Source organism: Felis catus, chromosome A2 (genome assembly GCF_018350175.1).
Source record: "Felis catus isolate Fca126 chromosome A2, F.catus_Fca126_mat1.0, whole genome shotgun sequence".
NCBI lineage: Eukaryota > Metazoa > Chordata > Mammalia > Carnivora > Felidae > Felis > Felis catus.
In genome coordinates this window covers 81,891,495-81,918,970 of record NC_058369.1, presented here as the reverse complement: position 1 = coordinate 81,918,970, position 27,476 = coordinate 81,891,495, and the positions used below count along the sequence as shown (strand labels likewise).

The window sequence follows — 27,476 nt, the reverse complement described above, 5'->3', positions numbered from 1 at the left end:
GAGATAGATTACAGAGTACCTTAAAACACAATAAAGAATCTAGATTTTTATCCATGTCAGTTATTTTTGAAATTATTTTTAAAGCAAAAAATACCCTTTTTAAAGTAAGAAACGTTATATGAGATGCCAGTATGCAAAACAACTAAAAAGGAGGTGGTTTCTCCCTTTGAAACTGTTCCCTCCTTCCTGCCTCTCAGCCTCTGAGGAGAAAAGGTTGAAAATTGATAAAAGGTTTAAACCAAGGAAAGTCTGAAAAGGCATAAGTCTGACAAGTGGGCAGGGCAGTGCTAGAGCAAGTGGCATAGAGACCAGGTGGAGGAACCCACCGTGGGAGGAAGAGAGCACAGAGGCATGGTTGTCAGTGGGAAGAGGAGGCAGAGATGCCGGGGACAGAGGGAGAATCTGAACAGAGCCAAGAAAAGTTCAAAGATTTACACGTGGGCAACTGTAGAATATAATCACAAACATGGTGAAGGAAAGCAGGAGGCTGATGGTTTTGATGAAAGGCAATGATGTACCTTTTGTCATGTAGACATTTCTACTACGCTAGGCTATGGCCAAAGGAATAGATAGTAACCCCTTTCTACCAGTTTTCTTCTGTTTTTCAAATAGATGAAACAAAAGTGCATGTCATGAGTCTGAAAGCTGCACTTTTTGCCATATTAACAAAAAAATTTAAGTGCTTAGCATTTCACCTGAAACTCCAACATGAAGAATATACAGAATCCCCGATGACTCACCCCATTCTACAAAGGAAAAAAAGACCATTTCCATTTTTGTAAACTTTCTGTTCTTCAGTCTGGGTAACTAGCACATTAATTTTTTTTATCTTTAAAAGCTAGTTTTTCCAGGGGCGTTAAGTACAATTTATTTCAAGCATAATTATTTTGAAATCTAAGATTTTTCTGGTGCTTCATAAACTAAATGGTAAAAGTGAAACTTGAGGAATCTGTACATCCAGGCAACCACAGTAATTCTGATGCGTAGTATTTTGAGAATAAATAACAGGTTTTGGCAAGCTGCGTGTAAAGAGGACAGTCTCCTCTTCCTCTGTGATTCTGAAACTGGTGATGCAAGAGCTCCCGCCCTTTTCTGAGAACACAGAAAACCTGACTCAGGCAGGCAGCTGCGGCTATTAAAACAGCGCCGGCCCGCACGCGTCCCTGCTGGGGTGAGGGCCACCGCCGCCGCCGAGCAACGATGAAGCTAGCCAACTGGTGGGGGCTGAGCTCGGCTGTCCTTGCGGCTTATGGCGTTTTGGTTGTGGCGAACAATGAAACGGAGGAAGTTAAAGATGAAATGGCCAAGGATGCCTGCCCGGTGAGACTAGAAAGCAGAGGGAAATGCGAGGAGGGGAGCGAATGCCCCTACCAGGTGAGCCTGCCGCCACTGACCATTCAGCTCCCGAAGCAGTTCGGCAGGATCGAGGAGGTGTTCAAGGAAGTCCAGAACCTCAAGGAAATGGTAAATAGCCTCAAGAAATCTTGCCAAGACTGCAAACTGCAAGCTGACGACAGCCGAGCCCCGGGCAGAAATGGACAGCTGTTACCTAGCCCAGGAGCGCTAGGAGAAGCCGATGACAACAGAGTTCGAGAATTAGAGAGTGAGGTTAACAAGCTGTCTTCTGACCTAAAGAATGCAAAGGAGGAGATCGATGTGCTTCAGGGTCGCCTAGAGAAGCTCAACCTTGTAAATATGAACAACATAGAAAATTATGTTGACAGCAAAGTGGCAAATCTAACATTTGTAGTCAATAGTTTGGATGGCAAGTGTTCATCTAAGTGTCCCAATCAAGAAGAAATACAGTCACGTCCAGGTATGTATAATGTCTTCTTACCATCTGTTCATGAATATTATATAGCTAGACAGGATCTATAATCATTAACTTTTGCAAAGAAGTTAGACAAAGAACAGATGAAAGAAATTAAGCCTTTTATTCATCAAGGTAGTACAGGAAAAACTAATATCTTTGCAAATGTGACCACAGAAACAAGACTTAATTACAAAAATCATAATTCTGTATCCATTAGAAAGCACTTTCAATTTCAAAGATCTTGTTTGTTAATGCCAGAGCTACACACAAACCAAAGTAGAGAGATATTATTTCTTAATATTTTACTGCATTTCACTTATCTATCTCCTCATTGAAGTGTTTGAAGACAACACAGATAAGGCAGTATTTCCAGCTGTGCTTTGTTCATTGGAAGTCAGTTTCCTGTGGTTGGCTGACTGCTCCTCTCATGTGGCCACAGGAAATCTTTGCAAGATTTTAACTTATCTGCCAATCATAATTCCAAATATCTAGTGAAAACAGGAGATTTTATAAATGGAATAAAAGCAGCTATATGGCTTCATGTGTGTGCAAAACTTTTTGCTTTGAGTGGCACAAAAACATTTTAAGGGGAGAGTTTTGGCATGACAGAAGACCACAAACTTAGTTACCTACTGTGCCCACAAACTTCTAGCTGTGGCACTGGTTCCTCCAAGTGCTGGCTTTCCACCTGATTCACTGCTGTTGATGGTCTTGTTACACTTTGGAAAGCCATCTCTGCATCAGGACCTCCAATAACCATGCATGTAAGGTTGAAGGGATATGGTGCGTGGGATGGAGATCACATTCATTTGGAACAAGCACCTCATGTGTGCTCCATCCCCAAGGAATCTGCTAGGGATCTGAAGGTGGGGCTTTCAAGGACCACTGTTGCTAATACTCCTGCCAGCCGGTATCTGAACATACCCTGAATGGCAAGGCAGAAGTTCACATCTTGGGTGACATCCCTGGGTGCACACTAGATTTGCTGCTGCATGGCAGCTTGTAATGATATGAACAAAATTCCACCGTCTATTTTTATACTAAGAGTTTAGGGGAAATGTTGAAATACTTTGAGTTCTAAATACACATGAACAGATTTTGTTTTGATTTGAGTAGTAACTTACTTTATCTGGCCCAAATCCTTATAAAAATTATCTAAGAGTAAATACCTGTATTTGATTCCTACAGAACCATCCTGAACATAACCACCTGTTGTTCTTTTCTAGAAACCAAACATGTGAAACACTGGCTAAATACGTTCCAGATAATAAATTCAGAATAAGAATGTTGGTATAGAGAGTATGATGCTAAGTGAAATAAGTTAGTCAAATAAAGACAAATACCATATGATCTCACTTATATGTAGAATTTAAGCAACAAACATATGAACATAGGGGAAGGGAAGGAAAAATAAAATAAGGCAAAAAGAGAGAGGGAGGCAAACCATAAGTTCTCTCTTAACTGTAGAGAACAAACTGAGGGTTGCTGGAGGGGAGATGGGCTAAATGAGTGCTGGGCATTAAGGAGGGTACATGTTGTGATGAGCACTGGGTGTTGTGTGTAAGCGATGACTCACTAAATTCTGCAGAAACCAAAACTACACTATACATTAACTAACTTGAATTTAAATAAAATATTGGAAAGAGAAAAGTGTTTGCAAACGTATGTGTGGAAGCATTAAAAAAAGGATATTGGTATATTATTGAAAAAAATCTTTTTTTACTTGAGCTTCTTAATTTAGTTGTCAAGAAAGTAAAATAAATATGAATTTATGATCAAGTCTGTACATTAGAATTTTAATACATAATTTGGAACATATCCTATAAAACTTTCTGGCAGAAGAGGATATCAGCCCCGTTAGGTGAAAGGAAATAGAAACTCTGCTTCTTCTGTAAACATGGAATGCAGTTCTAGAAGGGTTGGAAGCATCTGACCTTTAGGACCAAGGAATGCAGTAGTTACAAGAACAAGCTTTACAGCCAGCCAGATCTCAGTACATGTCTTGGCTCTACCACTTAATACTTCTGTGAAGTTGACCAAGCCACTGGTTCTCTTTGACCCTAAGTGTCCTCACCTGCAGATTGGAAATAATACCTACATCATAAGGTCAACGTGCAGACTAAGTGTGAAAATGTTATCAAGTCTTTGGCAGAATGCCTAGAACACATAAGTAGCACTCACTAAGTATTACTAGATTACCAAAACTATTTTATTGACTTCGTTGTTGTTTTTTGCGAACATTGTTACTATTATTACCAACCAAGAGTATGTCGGAGAGCCTTGTCTGCTTTATAGCACCAAGTTCTTATTCTGAGGCTTTAATAAACATTTGCTAAACAGGTTCAAGTAAGTTTTGCAGAGCAAGGTTTCATGAACACCACTGACTAAATTATCAAATTGCTTTTGTACATATAAAGAATTCTTCATATGCATCATTTTTAGTAACAAAATCCAATGTCTTTCTCTTCTTCTCCCTTCAGTTCAACATCTAATATATAAAGATTGCTCTGACTACTACACAATAGGCAAAAGAAGCAGTGAGACCTACAGAGTCACGCCGGATCCCAAAAATAGTAGCTTCGAAGTTTATTGTGACATGGAGACCATGGGGGGAGGCTGGACAGTGCTGCAGGCACGTCTCGATGGAAGTACCAACTTCACCAGAACATGGCAAGACTACAAAGTAGGCTTTGGGAACCTCAGAAGAGAATTTTGGCTGGGGAACGATAAAATTCATCTTTTGACCAAAAGTAAAGAAATGATTCTAAGAATTGATCTTGAAGACTTTAATGGTGTCAAACTCTATGCCTTGTATGATCAATTTTACGTGGCCAACGAGTTTCTCAAATACCGTTTGCACATCGGTAATTATAACGGCACAGCTGGAGATGCCTTACATTTCAGTAAACATTACAACCATGATCTGAAGTATTTCACCACCCCAGATAGAGACAATGATCGGTATCCCTCTGGGAACTGTGGGCTCTATTACAGTTCAGGCTGGTGGTTTGATGCATGTCTTTCTGCAAACTTAAATGGCAAATATTATCACCAAAAATATAGAGGTGTCCGTAATGGGATTTTCTGGGGCACCTGGCCTGGTATAACTGAGGCACACCCTGGTGGCTACAAGTCCTCCTTCAAAGAGGCTAAAATGATGATGAGACCCAAGCACTTTAAGCCATAAATCACTAAACTCATTCCTCTGGGTATTTATTACCTAATACGGCAATTAATTCCTTGAGCACTTTGGAATATGTTTTATACTCCTTTACTATGACTAAAAATTTATCTCTAGGAATAGGTTCTTATGCTACACAGCATTTTAAATAAAGCGGAAAAAGCACACATTTTATAGGCGTCTTTTGTTGCTGTTATACTGTTATCCAGATGAATATTTGCAAAGCAATTGGGAGTGTTGAGAATTACACATTAGATTTATGATTCCCTTAATTTCTATTAATTGAAAGATTTTCTATTTACTTATGTTACTTGCTATAATTATGAAATCATTGTTTATTTAGCAGGCTGGATTTTTACACAAGTAATCTGTATTTTGATTGTGACTTAAATACCTTTTTTTCAGGCTATAGTCAGTTATTGGCTATTTATGTCTCTAAATACCTTAATCCTCATTCTGAGATAAACTTTCTCAATTTATGGCATTTCTTTTGGGTCAGGAAGACCCTACAGCATTTTAGCTCCCAGACAAAGGGAAATACATGTAATTAAACCTGTTCATGTACTATTTGTGAAATGTAAAATATTTGTCATTTAAAATATTTTGGTGGTAGCATAATGTCACTCCTAAAAGCATTCAGAAAATTAATTCAACCTTAAAGACCATGATTTAAAGGTTATTAATTCACAGTTGATAACTCCTTAGGTGTTGGATGGTTAAAACTGCTTTACTATAAAAATTAGCTTCCTTTGCTTTGATTGCACAACACTTTTTAATTTAAGATTGCTCATTACTGTGCATGACTACTGGTAGGCTTTCTTTTGGAAGGGTAGGTGTGGGTGGGGAATGAAGCATTTATTTATAGACTAGATTACTCTGAGGGCCAAAGCATTTATATCCAAAGCAATATTTTCATTAAGTGATTCACTTCATAGAAAGCTAAGTTTTATAAGACATATGTATTTTGATATATATAGAATAGTAGTTCAAATATTATGTATATCTCAACCCTAACTGGTGTATTGCTTATATTTTTATCAGAAAATTTAAATACAGGTGTTTATTTTTTTTAACCAAACTAAAATATATGAAGCTTTTATAATTCACTAATTCTGGAGTGCAGACCATTTTTTAAAGATTATTAAAAAAATAGTGTGTTAAATTTAATCATAGTAAAAAAGGGATCATTTCAGAGAGAACAGTGGTATTCTGTTGAACATTTAAAATATACTCTAGAATAAAATTTGAAACAATACATTATACTGTATGTGAGTCATAGAAATGTATTCAGTCTTTAATTTCTAGTTTGTTTCTACCACAGTAACTCAAAATATACTCAAAAAGATGCAACTTTACTCATAATTTGAAAATAATTAAGAAGGATAGTAGCTTTAGGAAACAAAGTAACTTTTTCAAATATTGCCCTTTATAGAAAATTCTAACCAAAAAGAAGCAAGATACTCTCAAAAATATATGACATACAAAGTTTTCAGGTACACATGATGAAAATTAAGTTATTATGAATACTATTAAAGTATTAAGGCAAGAGAAATGCAAAGAGAATTGTGACAGCCAAAATACAAAATATCATGGTAGATTTCAAAAGCTTCATATCTACTCAATAGTATAACAGATGTAAATGTAACTGGTTTACACTTTTATTCTTTTTTGTTTTTTTTAAAAAATTAAGAAGATTTTTATTTTATACAATGTATTTATTTCACATAAGAGAATGTTCATTTACCATCTGTAATTGTTGATATATGCATAAGTTTAAGTCAATTCCCATGATCAAAAATGGACTCATGAAGCAGGATCTGATCCTCTCAAACTTCTATTTCTCACACTGAAAAAAGGAAAATATACGGACTCTGCGCAAAATACAGTTCTAAAGAAAAATAGCTCATAAAGTGAGTATCCACTGATATAATGGGAATGAGATTATCATTTCAGATTTGCCAAATAATCCATTAATCCATGTAAATACTCAAAAGCTGCCTTTTATCTTTCCACTTATTTCAAAGGATCAAATTTTATTTTCTATTATACTTTTAAGACACTTTTCCAATAAAAAATTCTGTGACATAGGAATCCCTTCTTGAAATCATTTCATGTCATTTATAAAATATATTTTATACTTTATCATTTCATGTCATTTATAAAATATATTTTATACTTTGCTAATCTTTAACATGTTGATGGAAATAGATTATATCTGAAAGAGCGTTTTGCTTTAACATAGTTATTCACTAATATGTGCTAATGTTCACAAATGTGGATTGATTATTAACAAATTAGTTCCATTTTAAAGGCTAATATTTGTTATCTTAATAAGACTTTATTTCTAAACTTTATCATTCTTTGAAAATGTTGACTAAAACTAGTCCTTAGAAATTCCAACTGAGGGGCACCTCGATGGCTCAGTTGGTTGAGCCTCCGACTTCAGCTCAGGTCATGATCTCCTGGTCTGTGAGTTCAAGCCCCGTGTCGGGCTCTGTGCTGACAGCTCAGAGCCTGGAACCTGCTTTAGATTCTATGTCTCCCTTTCTGTCTCTGCCCCTCCCCTGCTTGTGCTCTCTCTCTCTCTCTCTCAAAAATACATAAGCCTTAAAAAAAAAAAAGAATATAAAGTGAAAATAGAAGTCCTTAAAAAAAAAAAAGAAAAGATATTCCAAGTGAAACTGATCCACTCATTGCTAAGAAGAAAAATCAGATTTTTCCTATAGGCAGTAACGCTTCAAATGAATGAATGACACATCTGTCCAATAAAGAGCTTAAATATACAAAGTATAAAAGATACTCTAGTAACAAAATTTGCTGGTCCTTATTTTTGAGTGGCTACCCAGGGAAAGGTTTTAAAAGTAAAAGTGATGGGTAATGTCATCATGATAAGCTTTTATTTAGAGTTCTTCTTTTCTCTTATGTATAAATAAGTTTATGTCTCATGTCTTTTAACCACCCTATAAAATAAAAGATTTAATCTTCACATCTATTTATTTCTGCAATATGGAAACATTAAATATTGTTAGTAAAATAATATTTATATATTTACTCTTGTCTGAAAAGTTACATAATGTTCACCTAACTAGACTTTACCTTTGACTCTTTTTGAAGACTTTAATGAGTTCTATTTCATTAACAGGAAGACCATTATCTCACTTCCCTCCAGCATACTGTTGACACCTTTGAAATACAAAAGTTTCCGTTTTGTTTTGCTCCATCTTTTTCCATCATTAACATTCCTGCTGGCTCAGCCCTCATCAACTCCTTTGGATAATGCAAATGCTTTCTCAGAGTAACCCATGCATCCAGTTTCCATCTATTCCAACCCACCCTCCATTTCACTGTCAGAGAGACTATTTAAAAATACAGTTGTTATCATATTATTGCCCTGCTTAAAACCTTCCAACAACTGCTCATTTCCTATATGATAAATCCAGCAAATAAACCCCCTGTTCTTGCACAAATCCCCACATTCCCTGAAGTTTTCATTATTCTGTGTATACTCTTCCCTTGGTCTAGATAGAAGGCCATCCTCTACCAGAGTTTTGTCTTCTTTCTGCTCGTGATCTAGAGCAGGGACTCAGAAGCTGGACTTGTTAGGTTTGAATTTCAGCTCTACCATCTGCAAGCTGTGGGATCACAAACACAGTCACTTAATCTCACAGTCCTTTGGTTCTTTCAGTTATAAAATGATAACAGTAGGGGCACCTGTGTGGCTCAGTCCGTTGTTAAGCATCTGACCTCGGCTCAGGTCATGATCTCCCAGTTGGTGAGTTGGAGCCCCGTGTTGAGTTCTGTGCTGACAGCTTGGAGCCTGGAGCCTGCTTCAGATTCTGCATCTCCCTCTCTCTCTGCCCCTCCCCCACTGTTCTCTCTCTCTCTCTCTCTCTCTCTCTCTCTCTCTCTCTCTCTCTCTCTCTCTCTCCTCTCTCAAAAATAAATAAAAACATTTAATAAACAAAATTTTTAAATGGATAACAGTAGAATCTGCCCAATAGAGTTATTGAGAGGATAACATACGAAGCACCTAGAACATATATATGTATCACTTTCTCCCCATCCTCCTCTCCCTTCTCCTAAATAGTTACCTCTTTTGGGCATTCTGTTCTGGTAACATTAGGAGGGGGTTGGTACCCCTCTTCTTCAGGCCTATACCATCCTATATATTCCGTATTATATGTACATTATTCAACAATTGTCTGGGTTCTACCTTGAAATCAATCTGTTTGGCTAGGATGTAAAACCAATTTGTGACAGTGTTGTTATTCAAAGTGGTTCATAAATATGTTACCAAAGAGAGCTGTAGTCTGAGGAAGCTGGAGTTATAACTGGGGAAGGAGCAGATACTGTCAAATCTGAGGATTTGGGAGATTGTGAACACAGGTGAGAAGTGGTTGAAGCCAGGGGGAAAGTTGGCAAGAGAGGATCAGATATACTATAGACTGGGTACATACATACACTGGCAAACCTCTAATTTAGAAGGGGTTCTGGGACCGTGCCTCTGGGTCCATACCACGCATGGCAGTACCAGAACAGACCGTGATTGTTCTACCCATGTTCCTAAAGAAAAAAAAGTGTTTTTTTCATACTTCTTATACCATATTATAATTTTGAAATTAATTTTAATCATACCAAATTCATGAATGGTTTAATTTAAAAAAATTACAATGAGACTAAAGACCCCTTTCTAGACCACCTTTAATTCCAATCTCCTCCCTCTCCCCAGAGGTGACAAGAGAGTTGGCTGAATCCCAACTAATTTCATCCTGTGTCTTGCCAAAATGCAATGTCTACTGAATCGTATTTATGCCAGGTTTCTTTTGTTTACTGATTGGGAAGAGTTGGAAGTAAGAATAGAAATGAGGGAAATTGGGTATACTTGGAGAACTCACTCCCCTGAATTTCCAAATGTGAATGAGCCACCTTTGCTCCTTGAAGTGGCCCCTCTCCCCACACTGAGGAGGCTCATCCTGTTGCAAGAGTGTTGCTTTCTCTTCTGAGGGAGAGATCTTATTCTCCGTGAGGCTCCTTCATCCCACTCCTCAGCCTCTCCAGACCTGTAACCAGGGCATGCTCTCATGTAAATTATGATGTCAAATTTGAGGAGAAGCCTTTATACAAATTTGTGAATTTTTATCAGCAGAAAGCTGGGGAATACATGTGGGGACAGATTTTGAGGTTGCTAGACTAAGGAAGCAAAAAACAGAATTTCAGATGAGACCGGATCTATTGATATGGGTATATTTACCAGAAGTTCTGGATTCTGTGGGCTAGCTTGAGCAGAGGTGTTTGCTTCTAATAGTTCATTTGATTAGTTAACGAAAACCTAGTTTCGACAGCAGCTCACGCTAACTAAAAAAAGAAGCCAGAAATGTCTTGGAACGTAAAGCCTTGTGGAGATAGAAATGTTGAAGTGGATTCAGGTGTAATTCATTCAAAAAAGCATTTACTGGGGCGCCTGGGTGGCTCAGTCAGTTAAGCATCCGACTTCAGCTCAGGTCACGATCTCACGGTCTGTGAGTTCGAGCCCCGCATCGGGCTCTGGGCTGATAGCTCAGAGCCTGGAGCCTGCTTCCGGTTCTGTGTCTCCCTCTCTCTCTGCCCCTCCCCCGTTCATGCTCTGTCTCTCTCTGTCTCAAAAATAAATAAACGTTAAAAAAAAAAAAGCATTTACTGAGTGTATACCATGTGTTTTAGGAAGTCAGAGATACATCAGTTACCAAAAACCCTGTAGTCAGGGAGTTTATATCTTATCAGAGGAGATGAATAAATAAACAATATATTAAAATGCCATAAAAATTAAACAGGATGAGGGATATAAGGAGTATGAGAGGAAGGATTCTATTTTACATAGGCAGTCTGGGGAGACCTCCCTGAAGAGGTGACATTTGAACAGTCTTAAAGATACGAGAGAATGAGCCAGACAGATAGCTGGGAGAAGACATCCAGGCCAAAGGAGCATCAGGTGCAAAGGTGCTTGGCCTGTTTTAGGGTCCGCCAGGAGGCCAGTGTAGGAAAAGCAGATAGTCTAAGACAGAGGGGGGTTGGAAGATGAGATCAGAGGAGCTGGGGAGCTGGGGTGGCGTGGCAGCTGCCAGACCATCTAGACCTTAAAAGTCATGGTAAGAATTCTGCCTTTTCCTCCACATAGGTAAAAGCCCTAAGGGTTTTGACTAGAGGAGGTACATGATCTCACCCACTTTGAAAAGGGCCACTCTGGTTGTTAAGTGGAGAATACGACTGAATCACAAACAGTCATCTGACAGTGTTTGCAATGATCTTGGAGAGAGATGTGCACCACGGAGGTTGCAGGGAAGTAAGTCCTGCAGGCAAAGCTGACAGAATTTGCTGACCAGAGATTGGTGGGGCGGGGGGGGGGGCGGTGAGAGGGGGTGGGGGGGTGGATGGTGAAAAGATCAGAGGGATCACAGAAAATGACAGGACTTTGGCCTGAGCAACTGTGAGGGTCGGAGCTGCTGTTCACTGAGGTGGGGAAGGCTGCAGGGAGAGCGTGTCTGGTAGCTGGCATGGGGTGAGGGGTGGCGATCAGCAGTTTTGAACATTCTAAGCTCAGAGATCGATAATCCATCCCAGCGGATGGCATTTTGAGAGCATGATGTACGGAGAAGACATCTAGGGTTCAGAAATGCAGGTCTATATTTAGAAATACGAGAATGTAGATGGTAAGGCAATCGTGGGCCTCAATGAGATAACCTAGTAAGTGTACATGGAGCAAAGACTTTCACAGAAGAAAAGTTGGAGATAAGGAGGAACCAGCACAGCTGCATTCCCCCCACCCTGCCCACCCTAGAACTAGGTCATTTTCAGAGGTCACAGGGCTGCTGCCTTATGGAGAGGGCAGAGATTTATTCCCACCGGAATCACAACTTTCTCTAGATTATTTTAGATTTAGATGTGCTTTTTCTTGCTTCTGTCAGCAACAGTATTTTGTTGAGAAACCAGATGTCTTTTTTTTAATGTTTATTATTTATATATTTTGAGAGAGAGAGAGAGAGAGAGCAAGGGAGGGGCAGAGAGATTGGAAGAGAGAGAGAGTGCCAAGCAGGCCCTGCACTGTCAGCACAGAGCCTGACAAGGGGCTCAAAGTCACAAATTGTGAGATCATAACCTGAGCTGAAATCAAGAGTCAAATGCTTAACTGACTGAGCTACCCATATGCCCCAAATTACTACATGTCTTATAAGCGAATACTGTATTCTGTAAATGGTATTCTATAAATCATTGCTTGTGACTTAGGCTGTCACTTCACAGAGAAGGGAGGAGGGTCACCTATTGAAGTCTCAGATACTGCATCTTCTGGGACACAGCACCTTGTGAAGTTGGAGTGCTGTGATGTAGGATACGGTGTGTTTATGTGTGTGTGTGTGTGTGTATGTGTGTGTGTGTGTATATATATATATATATATATATGTATATATATATATATATATATAGCGCAAGAGAATTATGAACTAGGCCACAGACCAAAAATGTTCTTTGTTAACAGTGTAATGCTGAACTCTGAGTAATCATGTATGGTCATTTTAAATCATTAGGGTACTAGTTTGCTATGATTATAAACCTTTAGTTAAGCAGAGACTGGTTTTACTCTTTATTTAAAAATTGTTTTTTCATTATTTACTTTTGAGAGAGAGAGGGGCAGAGCATGAGCAGGGGAGGGGCAAAAAGAGAGGGAGACACAGAATCCAAAGCAGGCTCCAGGCTCTGAGCTGTCAGCACAGAGCCTGATGCAGGGCTCGAAGCCCATGAATCGTGAGATCATGACCTGAGCCAAAGTCAGACACTTAACTGACTGAGCCACCCAGGTATCCTTACTCTTTATTTTAGAGACATTAATGATCTCAAGGCTTGTTTCTTTCAAAAACATTTTCCAAAAGTTATCCCAGTTAGCAATAACCAAAATCTTCTGTTTCTAATGGCTTTCAAAGTGTTAACACTAGAATGGCTATAAATGAATCTGACAGGCAATTTTTACTTAATGTTGGGTCAAGCTGGAAATGAGTGTAGTCCTCTGTTTATGGGTAGGTTCCCCTTGTGTGTGTTTGCACACATACACACACTGATGAACATGTATGATACACATGCAGGCTTATGTATGCTATTTGTAACACATGCTATAATATGCAAGGAAACCTGCCCACTGAAATAAAATAGATATGCAGCTCATAGAGTCAAAAGTCAATACAAAAAAAAAAAATCACCATGAGCCAATAGCTACCATATTTTGAACAATGCTATTTATTTATTTTAATTTTTTTAATGTTTATTTTAGAGACAGAGAGACAGAGCACAAGTGGGGGAGGGGCAGAGAGAGCCAGAGACAGAATCTGAAGCAGGCTGCAGGCTCTGAGCAGTCAGCACAGAGCCTGACACGGGGCTCGAACCCACAAACTGTGAGATCATGACCTGAGCTGAAGTCGGACGCTTAAATGACTGAGCCACCCAGGCACCCCTGAACAATGCTATTTAAAACAGACTGACATTGGGACGCCTGGGTGGCTCATTCAGTTAAGCATCTGACTCTTGATTTCAGCTCAGGTCATGATCTCACGGTTCATCAGTTTGAGCCTCACATCAGGCTCTGCACTGACAGTACAGAGCCTGCTTGGGATTCTTTCTCTCTCCCTCTTTCTCTTCCCCTCCCCTGCTCTCGCTTGAGCTCTCTCAAAATAAATAAATAAACTTAAAAAAATAAAATAGACTGACATAAAAGAACTTCAGATAGCTTTCTTTAAATCCCCTGTAACAAATTCTATGGATTCATGCTGCTGTTATTCCTTGAACTGGAATATTTCTTTCCTGTCTCTCTTTTCCTCCACAAGCCCATAGCCTGGCTCCTTCTCCTTTGCTCCTTTTACTCCTTGACAACTGCTGTCAGGTCAGCAGCCTGCTGTTCCCATGTCCATATTCAATTCTGTCTCTGCACTTTTGCTCACCTAAAGTCCCAGGGGTAAACCAAAACGAAAACTATGATCTAGCTAACTTGTGATCAGCATCTTCCTAGACATCACAAGGTATCTCAAAAAGATCTGCATCATTTTATTAGCGATTTTCAGAAGGAAACCCACACTATACCTCTCAGAATATAAATTCTTCCAAAAAAAATCATATTTAAAAATAAGTAGTCTTTCTGTCTTAGCCTCTTAAAATACTTGATATTACATTTATGTTTATTATTTTAATAGAAATATTTATTATTTGCCTACTATGTGTATAGCATGCTATATGTTTATCAAAGTATTTTGAATGAGACTTTTTCTAAATAATAATTATATAAACTCTCAAAATCTGAGTCTAATCTCTAGCATTCAAAGTTTTCTCAAGTAATTAAGGATGATGCCATTTAAGACAAATTGCTTCTCTCTTACAAAAGGCCTTATACAAAGGTTCATCTTATTTGGGAATCATGCAGAATTTGAAAACTCGTTCAGTTTCTATCTCTGGAAATTGGCTTTCTCATTTCCTGCAAGAAGCAAATAGTTTGTGCTCATGTACAAGTTTATCCAAAGACGGGTCCACGAAACTGTTTGCTTACATTTATTTCCCATTCAGTAACTGTAGTATCAAATTTTTACCAGTTAATTAAGTAACCTTTTTAAATTTTTGTTTAGAGATTCTTCCTTCTGAATTCTAATAATGATAAGCAGCTGTCACATGCCGAGTGCCAGTCTTGTGCTGGACACGTTCCTTGGAGCATTTCCAATGTTTTCTCTGCTGTGAGTAATGTTGCAATAGGGAGGTAATGTTTTACACTTAACTAAAGTCTTCCCTGAAAAAAAAAGCCCAACAATTAAACCAACCTCTGTTCCCTAAAACTTGTTGATCATCTGTAGACCATTACCCATTTTCAGCTTTCCTGGCTTTCTTGGTATATTTCTCATGAAATGGGCTAATTTTCCATGACAAATTACCTATGGTGATTCCATGGTAAAGTACACTCATAAGTAAATTTCAGTATCACCCCTGCTCTGACTTTCTATGTGAATTTTTCAAGTGGAAAATGATTCCAATGAAATCTCAATTTAAAGTGAGGCATATTTTTTTTTGTATCTTAACAACACAATTACATAATATTCTGGTGACAGGAGATATTTTAAAAATTAATACATTTTCAAGGGTGTTAATGTCCCTACTTAACCTAGCAGTTAAAATTTATTTTCTTCCTGCAGCGAAGTCAGAATTTATAACAACTCTGACAGAAAAGGCCAAACAAATATTCTACGCTCTCCAAACACTGTTTTACTTCCATGGTTACATGGCAGAATTCACTGATGAAAACATTCTGCTTAAGTACAAAGCACTTTGTAAGTTCTTTGGAAGCCAAAAGATCTCTCATGTAAATGCCAAAGTTTTATTTTCATTTGTTACATAAAATAATTCTTTAAAAATGTAAACATCACTTACGAATGAATGGTGTTAGTGATGGTGACTTTCTATTTCTGTTCTATATTCAAGTAAAAATTTTCTCTTTATCTGATCAAGTCAACCATTGCAAATCTACAGAGGCTCTCATAGCATGGGTAGCTATGCAAGATGGACAGGAAGACTGACATTTGTATGATGAATACGCAGTTGGTGTTTAACATGTTGAATAACTAGAGTAGAGCTTCTCAAACTGTGTCCCTAAGGTTCTGCAGACATAGTTCATGAATGCCAAAAAAAGCAAGGGTAGGAAAAAGCCAGGAGAGTGTGTGATGTAGGAAACACTGCTCGCCTAGTAAATAGTTCTGATTTAATTTCATATCTTGGGAGTCCACCTTAAATTTCACTTAAAGGACAGGTTTTCTTTTTTCTTTTTTTTTTTTTAATTTTTTTTCAACGTTTTTATTTATTTTTGGGACAGAGAGAGACAGAGCATGAACGGGGGAGGGGCAGAGAGACAGGGAGACACAGAATCGGAAACAGGCTCCAGACTCCGAGCCATCAGCCCAGAGCCTGACGCGGGGCTCGAACTCACGGACCGCGAGATCGTGACCTGGCTGAAGTCGGACGCTTAACCGACTGCGCCACCCAGGCGCCCCAAGGACAGGTTTGTTTTCAAAAAAATATTTGAAAATCATTGCCTCCCCACTACATATCTGTTTGGGGGCTCAGCCCGCAAAAATAGAATTCATATAGATGCATGACGATTCTAACCTGGCATGGTATTTCTAACTTTAGACATTTAAATCTCTGAAGTTTTAGGTAGACTCGATGTGGTTAAATGCATTCAGAAAGTTGGAAGACATTTCCTCTTTAAGTTTGCTTTGTAAAATAGTGATTCAGGTGTGTGTGTGTGTGTGTGTGTGTGTGTGTGTGTGTGTGTGTTTTGTGAGGTTTTTTTAGTAGAAGGCTCTAACTAGTTACTATGAATATTCATTCTTTGAAAATGACTTGGCTACACACAAGATGGTAAGCTAATTAAGAGTTTGCTAGGAATATCAAGACAAACAGCATAGGCTTCCTGCTTTCAATGTTCCTAAGGCTACTAGTTTAAAACACAGGAAAGAAAATGGTAAGTGGGATAAGGTACAGGCACTATCCAGGGAACTGACAGCAGCAAAAGTGATGACACTTTGTCAGGAAGAGGGATGCTTGAAGAAAAAGATAGGATCTGAGCTTTCCTTGAAAGATGAGAACAATGAAGCCCAGAAATGTGAAGGAGACCACTTCTGGGCTGGGTATGGGATGAGCAAAGGCATCAATCAGCAGGCTGGAAAATCACGAGCTAGTTCAGAAAACAATCATGTGTCTAACTTGGCTGGAGCATGGGGTCTGTGACCGGGGACAGTAACAAAAAGAAGAAAGGAATGGTGGAGACTGTAAAGGAATTTTCCTGTATGGTCAAGGAGGTGACACTTAATCTTAGGCAAGAAAATCTAAGGGAAGGAAAAATTCAAATTTAAGTACAGTACCTACTATCTCCCCTGCCACCTCCTGATTGCTCAGTTCTGTGCCTGAGTCTGTGAGGTGATAATGGGATATGGGGTGAGAAGGAAAATTGGAAGGAACCCTGAAGACTATTTTACAAAATAATGAAATGACCAAAGATATCAAGGAGAGGATGGGTGGAGATAGGGAGGGAAAAACCAAAAACAGCTTGCGGGTAGGGAAACAATTTCTAGGGAAGTTTTTAAAGAGGGGCTTAGAGGCGTGTGGGAGAGGCATGTGCTGTGACGAGGAATTTTAGGAGGTTTTGCTCCATGACATGCCGTGGAACTCTCTCCTCTGTTCTCCAAGGAGCGTTCCGTACAATCAGAGTGCTTTCCAAGGCTTTCTGGAGGCAGATCTGTGTTTCCTTTAGGCTGTGTTGAGATGGATTTTAAGGTGGGAGAGAGCTCAGTTTTATTCAGCTCACAAACTATCTGTACAGAGCATGGGGTTTCCCCAGTGATGCCGGTGGTGACAGGAGATGTGAAGGGGACCTTCCCTTCTGTATCCTTCCCCTCTGCATCCCTACATCCAAATCTGCTTTACATAGTGTGCTTCTGTGTAAGGTTTCCACTAGAAACGAGTGACAGAAGCAGCTTAAAAAACTGTCTACCACCAGGGTAGACACTGAGGTACCCCTGAAGGCTAATATGCTGAGAAATGTACTATGAGTGTAAAATGAGACTCAGAGAACCAGATTGAATTGCTCAAGGTTGCATGGCTAGGACATGCACGGCTAGAACAAAGACCCATTTTTATGGAACCATTCCCCCACCCTCACCGATCAGAGATTTTCTTTTCCAAGCCATTAAGATTTAAGATATTTTGAGCCTGTTGATTCTTAGACATAGTCTTTTCAGATGGCATAGTCTCTCTTTTTTTAAATTTTTTAAAAAATGTTTTTATTTATTTTTGAGAGAGAGAGAGAGAACCAGCAGGGAAGGGGCAGAGAAAGAGAGGGAGGCAGAGCATCCGAAGTAGGCTCTGCACTGACAGCAACTAGCCCGATGCAGGGCTCAAACTCAGGAACCATGAGATCATGACCTGAGCCGAAGGCAGACACTTAACCAACTGAGCCACCCACGTGCCCCTAGTCTCTATTCATTTAATCTGAGGTTTGATGTCAGGTAATTCTTGTACCTCCTGGTTTCGTATCTCTGATGCACCCTGGTGTACCTGTTTGCGTCCGCTGGGTATGGATGGGCTGGGGATATGTAAAGAACTTTTGCCTCAGAAGACATTGGACACGGCATTAGATTCTAAGCGTGCTGCTGGCATCTCCTTTCTGTTTGCCCTTACGGCACCATAAATGCCCAATGGAGCAAAGGTTAAAATATGATGACTCAAACTATCAACATGCTAGGAGAAAACACAGGAAACAAATTTATCATCTCAGAGTAACAAAGGTCTTCTTAAAGTATGACATGGAATCTGAAGCTGTAAAAGAAAAGCACATTAAGAAATAAATTCCCGCCCAAATAAATAAATTTCCACATAAAGAAAAACCACCTTAAGCTAACTCAAAAGAAACCCAACAAACTGAAAGACTTTAACAATGCATATTACACACAAAGGCCTGTTTTCTAAATGTATAAAGAGTTTCTATGAATCTATAAGAAAAAAAAACTACACAACAGAAAAATGGAAAGAAAATGTGAATAGAATTCACAAAAAAAGAAGTACAAATGGGTCTTTGTAGTATCCATGCTTCTAGCCTCTGTAGAGTTGCCGCTTTGACATTTGCACTATGTGACTATGTTGGCCGGATACACCTTGTTCTAGACAACCTGATAATATGCCTGAGTCACCTTGCCTTGGCCTCCTGCCTCCCTTATTGTCCCCCTCCCCCGCTTTGAGAGGAATCCTCCTTCCAGAGGTATACTTTCAAATGCAAACCAGCCAATCCAGAGTCCACACTCTCAACTGGCTCCTTATTAGGTTCTCACATTCAGGCCACTATACACTTTCCCTTATCACTACACCCCACACTCCTACCCCTGACCCATGCCAAGTACCAAATAACTAGGGACAGCCCCAGAGTGACAAAGGTCAAAAAGTTAGATAGCACACAGTGCTGGTGTGAGTAAAGACACATTCATTTATTGTTTCTGGAAATATAAATTATTACAGCCTCTATGGAGAGCACTTTAACAATGGTAACAAGATCAGAAAACACAGGATTTGTGATCTGGCAATCCTACTTGTAGGTATATCTTCAAAAGAATTGAAAGTGAGGATCTTGAAGAGATATTTGTACACCTGTTGATAGCGACATTATTCACAATAGCCAAGAGGTGGAAATCACCCAAGTGTCCATAGACAGATGAATGGATACACAAAATGTGGTATATACATACAATGGAATATTATTGAGTCTTAAAATGGAAAGAAATCCTGTCACATGCTGTAATATCAGTTTGAACTGCGTGGGTCCACTTACACATGGAGTTTTTCAATAAACACAGTAAGGTGCTTGTAATGTATTTTCTCTTCCTTATGATTTTCTTAATAACATTCTTTTTCTCTAACTTACTTTATTGTAAGAATACAGTGTATAATACATACAATGCAAAATATGTGTTCATCAACTATGTCATTAGTAAGGCCAGCAGAAGGCTATTAGTAGTTAAATTTGGGGGGAGCCAAGCTATATGTAGATTTTCAACTGTGCAGGAGGATTGGCACCCCTGATCCCCATGTTGTTCAAAGTCAAATGTATATTCAAATAGTTCTTGGGTATCTGAAGGTACTGTTTCACAAGATGCACATTCTCTACTGAGAGCCACAAGCTTTCAAAAGCCAACTTACTTTATCTCTCAAGACCTTTCTCAAAGGAGAAAACTATACCATTAAGTATTTCTTCCTAATCCTTATTTTAAAAAGCAACATCTGGGGCACCTGGGTGGCTCAGTCAGTTAAGTGTCTGACTTTGGCTCAGGTCATGACCTCACGGTTCATGAGTTCGAGCCCCGCATCGGGCTCTGTGCTGACAGCTCAGAGCCTGGAGCCTGCTTCAGATTCTGTGTCTCCCTCTCTCCCTGTCCCTCCCTTGCTTGTGCGTTCTCTCTCTCTCTCTCTCTCTCTCTTTCTCAAAAATACATAAATATATTAAAAAAATAGAAAGCAACATCCATTTGCAGTGACAACTAAAAAAACAAGCATCTGAATATAGATTATTATTTCTAATATTTAATCACTTTGCTACAACAGTTTAGCTAAAGAATCAAAGAAAAATAGAGGTAATTCAAATTCTATTAAGCATATAATGAAAAATAAACACAAGCAGGCACACATACACAAGCTAGGTCCTCATTATGTCTGTAAAAGAATCAAAAAAGAGAAAGGGAAATTAAGGACAATTAACCACACAGATGAAGGGTCAGATGAGCTGCTTGGGGCAAGGCCACTGTGGCATTTTCCTCTGGTTCCCAGCCCTAAGTCTAGCCTGTGCTCCATGCTCAATAAAGATTTTCAGAATGAGTAAAGGAAAATAATCTCCAAAAGGAGGCAGAGGAGCTACCAATTGTTTTTGTCCCCGATTTTCAACTCTTTTCTGACTCTCACTTGCTATTGATCACAGCCTGTTCAGATGGCAGAGTTTTCCAACAATACCTCAGATTCCTGGCCAGAATCAATCTTCATGTTTTTCATTTTTAAAAGTGCCAAGGATGGGGCACCTGGGTGGCTTGGTTGGTTAAACGTCCGACTTCAGCTCAGGTCATGATTTTGCAGTTGGTGGGTTCGAGCCCTGCGTCGGTCTCTGTGCTGACAGCTTAGAGTCTGGAGTCTGCTTCTGATTCTGTGTCTCCCTCTCTCTCTGCCCCTCACCCGCTCACACTCTGTCTCTCTCTCTCAAAAGTAAAGTACACATTAAAAAAATTTAATAAAAAAATTAATAAAAGTGCCAAGTATAAGGATCCCCTAACATGGAACTTTCTTTTCTGTGTCCCTGGACTCCTGCAGTGTACGATTTTGCTGATTGAATTTAAGGGTGTTAATCTACTTTGCAAAGTGGAATATGGCTTGTATTCTTACGATCCTCATATAAGCCTTTAATCTTTGTAAATAGGTATCAGCCATGTCAATATCCCAAATGTTTAAGTGCATTCCAGGCACCTCCCAAAGTCTTTTTCCATACTGGAAAGAGTTTAAAATTTCCACCTGACTGTCAGACTAAAACAAAACCCAAAAACTTTATGGGAAACATGAACCTATCTGTATTATTTAATAAATTATCAGTCTGTTTAAAGTTTCTTGACAGCCAAAAAAAGATCTTGAAAAATTATTCTTGCAAGGCTGCCTGGATATCTAAAGGAAAAGTGAACACAGGCCAACAATAGCAAGACTTGTAGAAAGATTTAAAAAAGAAATTTAGTAGTTTTTGTTTAATGCATATCCTCTGTGTACAGCTATTAATAAAGTGTGATAACTAAGAAAAGGAGAAGGAAGCTAAGGAGAAATATTTAAATAGAACATTAAATATTTATCTTTATTTTTTTCTTTTAATATACAGTTTACTTGAAAAGTCAATTTGTAAAATCCTAAAAGAGTAGTGTTTAAATGTATGAATGTCAAGTGAAGAATGTCATCAGATGAGATGTGCGCTAAGGTAGGACACAGGAGAGAGCGTTCCTTCTGTGGTTCTGCATCTGTCTGGTTGTGCAACCCAGCAAGTGTCAACATTTTTAGAACTTTAAGATAAAAATAATATCTTAAAATTCCTACTCCTTATAGAATCCCTATGAGAATTAAATTACACACTTAAAACTATGTTGACTAAGTTCCTTGAGTGTGGGGATCTTATGTTTTCATCTTTGTAACCAGTTACTTGATTAATTCATGTATGAAAGAAATAGGGATCATTTTCATTTGTGAAAAAATTTTAAATTTCATTACAGATTATCTCAGGAAACTCCTTAGTACCGATAGGGGGTCAAGCCTAGAAAATGAAGGAAGCTTTGGTAGCATCAGAAAATCACCAATGTTTTCAGTAACTACTCGAAACTTTTTTATTAAAAATTCCTAGGATTATTTCATCTGTTACGAGTCTTAGGAGAACAAAATGTATAACAAATGAGAAAGTATCTTTTGAACATGTGACTAGGGAATTAAACGATGGCCATGGTAAAAGGTGCCGTTAAATATACATAAAAAGTAATGTACAATTTTTTCAGGAGGCAATCTGAATACTATTGAGAACCTGTTATGTCTAGATATCCAACCCAAGAACTTCCCTGGGAAGTTCATGACCCACATATTGGACATTCCTTTCAGGCCTGTTTCTTCTGAATTCTCTGTCACTTAGAATGTCATATTCCAGCCACTTTCCTAAATCGGAAATCCAAGCATCAGTTCAGACTTTTTCTTCTTTCTCACTCCACTCCCCCCATCTATTTAGACACTAAGTCCAGCATTTTCTACTTCCTTAATATCTCTCCTATATATATTCTGTCCTTTTCCCCACTGCCCCTGCCTTGATTCAGTGTCTTCTTACATCTTATCATGATCACTGAAATGCCATTCTAATTGGTGATATGGCAGGAATGGAACAGAGACAAATTTAATAGATGTTTAAGAGAAACAATTGATAGAATACAGGAAGAAAACTAGGTTTGGGAGAAGAATAATGACTTTAGTTCTGAGCATGTTTAGCTCAAGGTGCCTTGGGGTCATCTGGGAAAGATATTCCCAGTACGTGCACGTATGGGTGTGGGCAAAGCCTAAGGACAGAAAAGTGGGTTCATAGTGAACACCATGGATATGGCAGAAATGTTCCCTCTCATGACCTACTCCTCCAAAAAGCTTTTTCCAGATCACCTCATTCCCACAATGATTATTCCTTCCATTCAATTCTAGTAACTCTAATTGCACCTTCCAGTTTCACAATGATATGTTGCTTTTTGTTGATATTTAATATTTCAACTCCCCCCCTCCCCAATTAAGCTTCTACAGAATAGTAACCTTTGATATGCTTTATGCCTGTGAATGCCTATGGCGTCTAGGGTGACTGGCAAGAGGCTCAAGGGACACCCCCTGCCCCCCGGTTGCAGGATACATTAATCTTGATCTGAGTGGGAACATGGCAAGAATGAAGAACAGATAAATCCAAGAGATATTGAGAGAGGTATTTAACTCTCAAACTGACAAAGAGAATACAGGAGGAGAATTAGGATTGGGCGAAGAATGATGAATTTGGTTCTGAACACATTGGTTATAGGACTATGTAAACATTCAACCAAGCTGTACACTGAATATTTGTGAGCATCACTGTATGTATGGTATATGATAACAAAAATATTTTTGGACAACAAAAATGTTTAAAATAAAAGTAAAATAGAGCAGCATCAAATTTTCGATAAGACAAGGAAAGTCTGTGGCGTGTCAGGCCTAATACATAGGCAGCGATGGCAGAGTTGGGAAGCAGATGTCTAGCATTAACCCGCACAGTCTACTGACAGAAATCATGTGGCTTAATTCCCAAGCGCCACTTGGAATCTTCATCCCAAAATCTGAATTTACACAGTGTAGTTCCTGCCCTGTTAGGTCTTATTGATTAATATAATCACAATGTCAGTGGAGAATTCTAAATTTTCCATGCAAAATATTACATGATGAGAAGATATTCAATAAATATGTTAAAGACCTAGTACACATGACAGGTGTAGCCTACAAATGCTGTAATAGTTGAGAGTTTGTAGAAAATGCTGGCAAAGTTTCTCCAAGGACATGGGCATTAAGCTAGAAGGTCCTAAAAGGTAGGAACAGACACAGGGGTTGCAAAGTACAGCCTATGCAAGTATTTGATTTGATTTCTTTTTGTTTGAATGGCACAATCTTTCAAGAGATAATGTGACTAGGCATATTTCTGGACAGCCGTAACCTTACATCATGCTTTGTGAATATGTGCCAGTTTCCTAGGCATCTGAATGTGGGAGAGTCCCTATGAAGGAGTGCAGCATAAACAGAAGATCATGAGAGTCTAAGTGAGTTATTAGATTGCACAAGTAGTTTGGGCCCACATCACTCAGTGCCATGAAAACCATCCTGAATGTATTCTGCAGGCAATGTTAACCGAGATGATGACCCCTGTGTATTTCAGTAGTGTGGGCCAGTTGTGTGACTAGCATTAATAACAATAAATACTGTAAGCAGCTTCTGGTTCTTTCAATGTGATGCCAAGCATCTGGACCTTTGGAAGTGAATTTCTGCCTCCTTTCTTTCAGTTGCAATCTGAACTCTTGCTATTCTGCAGAGAAGGCTTCTGTTTAGATAACCGAAGGAGGGAAGCTTATATAAAGTAGGTTAAAAATTTTGTTGAGCCTCATAAATCTTAGAGGAGTGTTGAAATGATTAGCAAATAAAGCTATAGATGCCAAGAGGAACAGTTTTAGTGGTGCTTCTTATGGAAATAAAGTTGTTTGAAACCAATAACCATTCTGCAAGATTGTGCTGGCTTGAGGAACAGTTGTCATGCAATGAAATTACTGGTTTAATTACTGATATGATTTTTCACCACTCAAAAGGGTAGGTAAGACAGTTCTTTGACATTATAATGTAAGGTATTCACCTTATCAGGGGCTGGTCATATCCAATGTTTAAGAACTATAATTTATGCATACATGTATGCTGAGAGATTGAGATATTTAATTGTTATATTGCAGACTAACATGCAGGAGAGGTTGTCCTGAGTTCTCCTTTGACTGTACAAAAGAAATCTTTCATGATTATTTATCTGTGCCTTAAAAAACTTGACCATAATTTTTATTATTAGCATAAATTTTGGTAGAAATAAACTCTAGTTTAGCCTTATATTTTATTTGATAGAATTATTAAGGGTAGTGGTATAAAAGTATAAATTCTATTGCAAAAAGTTGGACATATGATGGATTTAGCAGAAACAGAGAACCCTGGTCACTTAAAAATATTGAGACTAGAGATGTGGATTCATGGTTTTAAATATGTAAATATAGATATAGAAATAGATATGTTTGTAGATAAATATATTCATGCATCCACTGCCTAGCTCTGTCTGCTGAGAGGACTTAGAAGCAGTGACAGACCAGTAGCAATGGACACACCCAGCATTGAGATCTTAGTTTGCAAATATATCTTTCTCCACTAAAAGGAACCAGGGATCTTTGAGAAATGGCTGATTCCAGGGTTAGAGCAAAGAAAATGCAAGATGAGCCTGGAACATATTCTTATAACAGAAAGTAAAGAACTACACAAAGCATCATAGGGTCATGTCAAAAGGACAAGTGAGCCTTCTTGAAGAGGTGTATACTGGCCAAATCTAGGACAATTGAAGTGTCAAAATGAATAATGATAGTAATGGATTATAACCCACTGAAAAGAAAAAGAACTCATAGGTCTAGAAAGATAGATAGATGGATAGAGAGATAGAGATAGATGGGGAAAAGGTAGATAGAAAGAAGAGAAGGTTCTTCCTTACAGTTGGAAGCCAACTAATAAATGTAGAAGGAATAATGGAAGTAGACAATCATCATTTGGCAACTATCATAATAATAACTGATTTGGGCAAGTATCACCAAGAAATATATAACTAGTAGGTGAAGATTTTAGGAGGAGTAGGATACTTAAATAGACTCAGAGTATCTCCCCATAGGTACTTACTAATTTCAAACAGAAAAACAACACCTTTACTGAGGAGAAAACTGATGGAAGTCACCACCTTAACCAAGTGATCAAATTAATACCACCAATAATGAGACAAGTTGACATTGCGTGTTCCTGATAGGACATTTGTATATATAAAATAAAATCTCAACAGTGGTGGCAGCTATTGTTTGAAATATTTACACCTACAAAATATTTGGGTGGGATTTAGTTTTGCTTCTTGGTTTTGAATAAATTCTGATTTTGTTCTAAGACTTTCTAAGCTTATTTCTATTACGACTATCAACTTACTTAGATGTTTTATTCAGTTATATCCACATAAGGTTAATGTCCAGAATTCAGATGTTCTGTAAAATACTTTCTAAAGTAGAGTTCTCAAGCATGACAAGGTAACAGTTGCATATATAGTCAGTTACTATTTAAAAAAAAAAAACCCTCTCCTTGTATATAGGCATTTCCTAAATGTTCATCTTGTTGTTTTTTTTTTGTTAGAAAATCAGACAAAAATCAGACAAAAATCCTATTTCCCTTTTTGCTTCTCTGCTAATAGGAAAGAGTGGATTTTAATGCCCTACTGCTCTAGCTACATTTAGTTAGGTAAATGCGTATTTTTCTATCATTGGATGTCAAGATCTTTTATGTTCATTTTATGGAAGTAAATGTAGTGTATTCAATAATGAAAGAAATTTCCCCTTTTATTTCATTTACAAGCCTGTGGAATGTACTTAACTGAGCGCATATATGCAAATATTTATTATGCTATAAAAATGTCAGAACCTACACCACCGTGTTCATTCAGGATTGTAGGATAAGACTTTGGAAGAGAGGGTGGGGATTGTTTTATTTTCAAGTGCTTCAAATGATACATATTGCCTACAGGTGACATGTAATAAACCATTTTGATAATAATATTAGCTTCACCTGAATTTTAAGTAGATAATGATTCAGGTCTTAGTATAGTAATACGTAAAGAGAAACATACCTCGTGCAGACAAATGAAAGCTGGAGTTGTAGATAAATCAACCAACCGTTCATCTTGGATGTTAATTGTGGGTGCTATGGCATAAACGGGGTTCTCTTGATCCTTTTCATCTTTTTCCTCTTCCTCTTCTGGTTCTGTGTCTGTGGTACTGTCTTCCATTTTTCACAATTCTAAAATAAATCATTTCATTTTCAGCTATTTCGGGATGTCATCGCTTATAAAGTAAAATGGGTGGAAAATAATAAAAGCAAGCAAAAGTCAACTGGAGTAAGCTAGTCTCCAATGAAATTATAGGTCAGGAAAGTCGGCTATGGATAAATTATTATAAAGACTATTTTGTTGTAAAGATACACTCCATTGCTACATTCAAATCAAGAATTCTTTTTTTTTTTAATTAAAAAAGTGTTTATTTATTTTGAGAGAGAAAGGACAGAGTGTGAGCAGGGGAGGGGCATAGAGAGAGGGAGACATAGAATCCGAAACAGGCTCCAGGCTCTGGCTACCCAGGTGCATCTCAGATCAATAATTCTAATTTTTTTTAATGTTTATTTATTTTTGATACAGAGACAGAGTGTGAACAGGGGAGGGGCAGAGAGAGAGGGAGACACAGAATCCGAAACAAGCTCCAGTCTCTGAGCTGTCAGTACAGAGCCCGACGCGGGGCTCGAACCCACGAACTGTGAGATTGTGACCTGAGCCGAAGTCGGACGCTTAACCAACTGAGCCACCCAGGCGCCCCAATAATTCTAACTTTTAAAAGCAGGCTATTGTTGCATTACTTGGAGAAAAATGATATGAATAGAACGTAAGTTCCATGAGAGCAGAGACTTAATTTTATTTGAGTTGGCACTCAATCACTATTCATTGATTGGGTAAATACCTGTAACTTCCACTCTTAAAATATAACAAAAAGTTAATTCAAATTAGTT

General features: G+C 38.3%; 2 protein-coding genes across 6 annotated transcripts in view; one reads left to right on the top strand and one right to left on the bottom strand.

Annotated features, from left to right (window-relative positions):
* CCDC146 (coiled-coil domain containing 146) overlaps positions 1–27,476 on the bottom strand; it is a 114,812-nt gene that overhangs the window by 71,666 nt on the left and 15,670 nt on the right. For all 5 annotated transcript variants that reach the window (XM_045052294.1, XM_003982693.6, XM_019825377.3 and 2 more), the window contains one exon: positions 26,548–26,717. In XM_045052294.1, coding sequence (XP_044908229.1) covers positions 26,548–26,706 — 159 coding nt within the window. In that variant the 5' untranslated portion in view covers positions 26,707–26,717. The remainder of the gene's footprint in view (positions 1–26,547; positions 26,718–27,476) is intronic.
* Positions 1,041–7,085, top strand: FGL2 (fibrinogen like 2). The gene is made up of 2 exons (XM_003982694.6): positions 1,041–1,816; positions 4,294–7,085. Exons 1-2 carry the CDS (start codon positions 1,201–1,203, stop codon positions 4,998–5,000), a joined length of 1,323 nt encoding a protein of 440 aa, XP_003982743.2. The 5' UTR covers positions 1,041–1,200; the 3' UTR covers positions 5,001–7,085.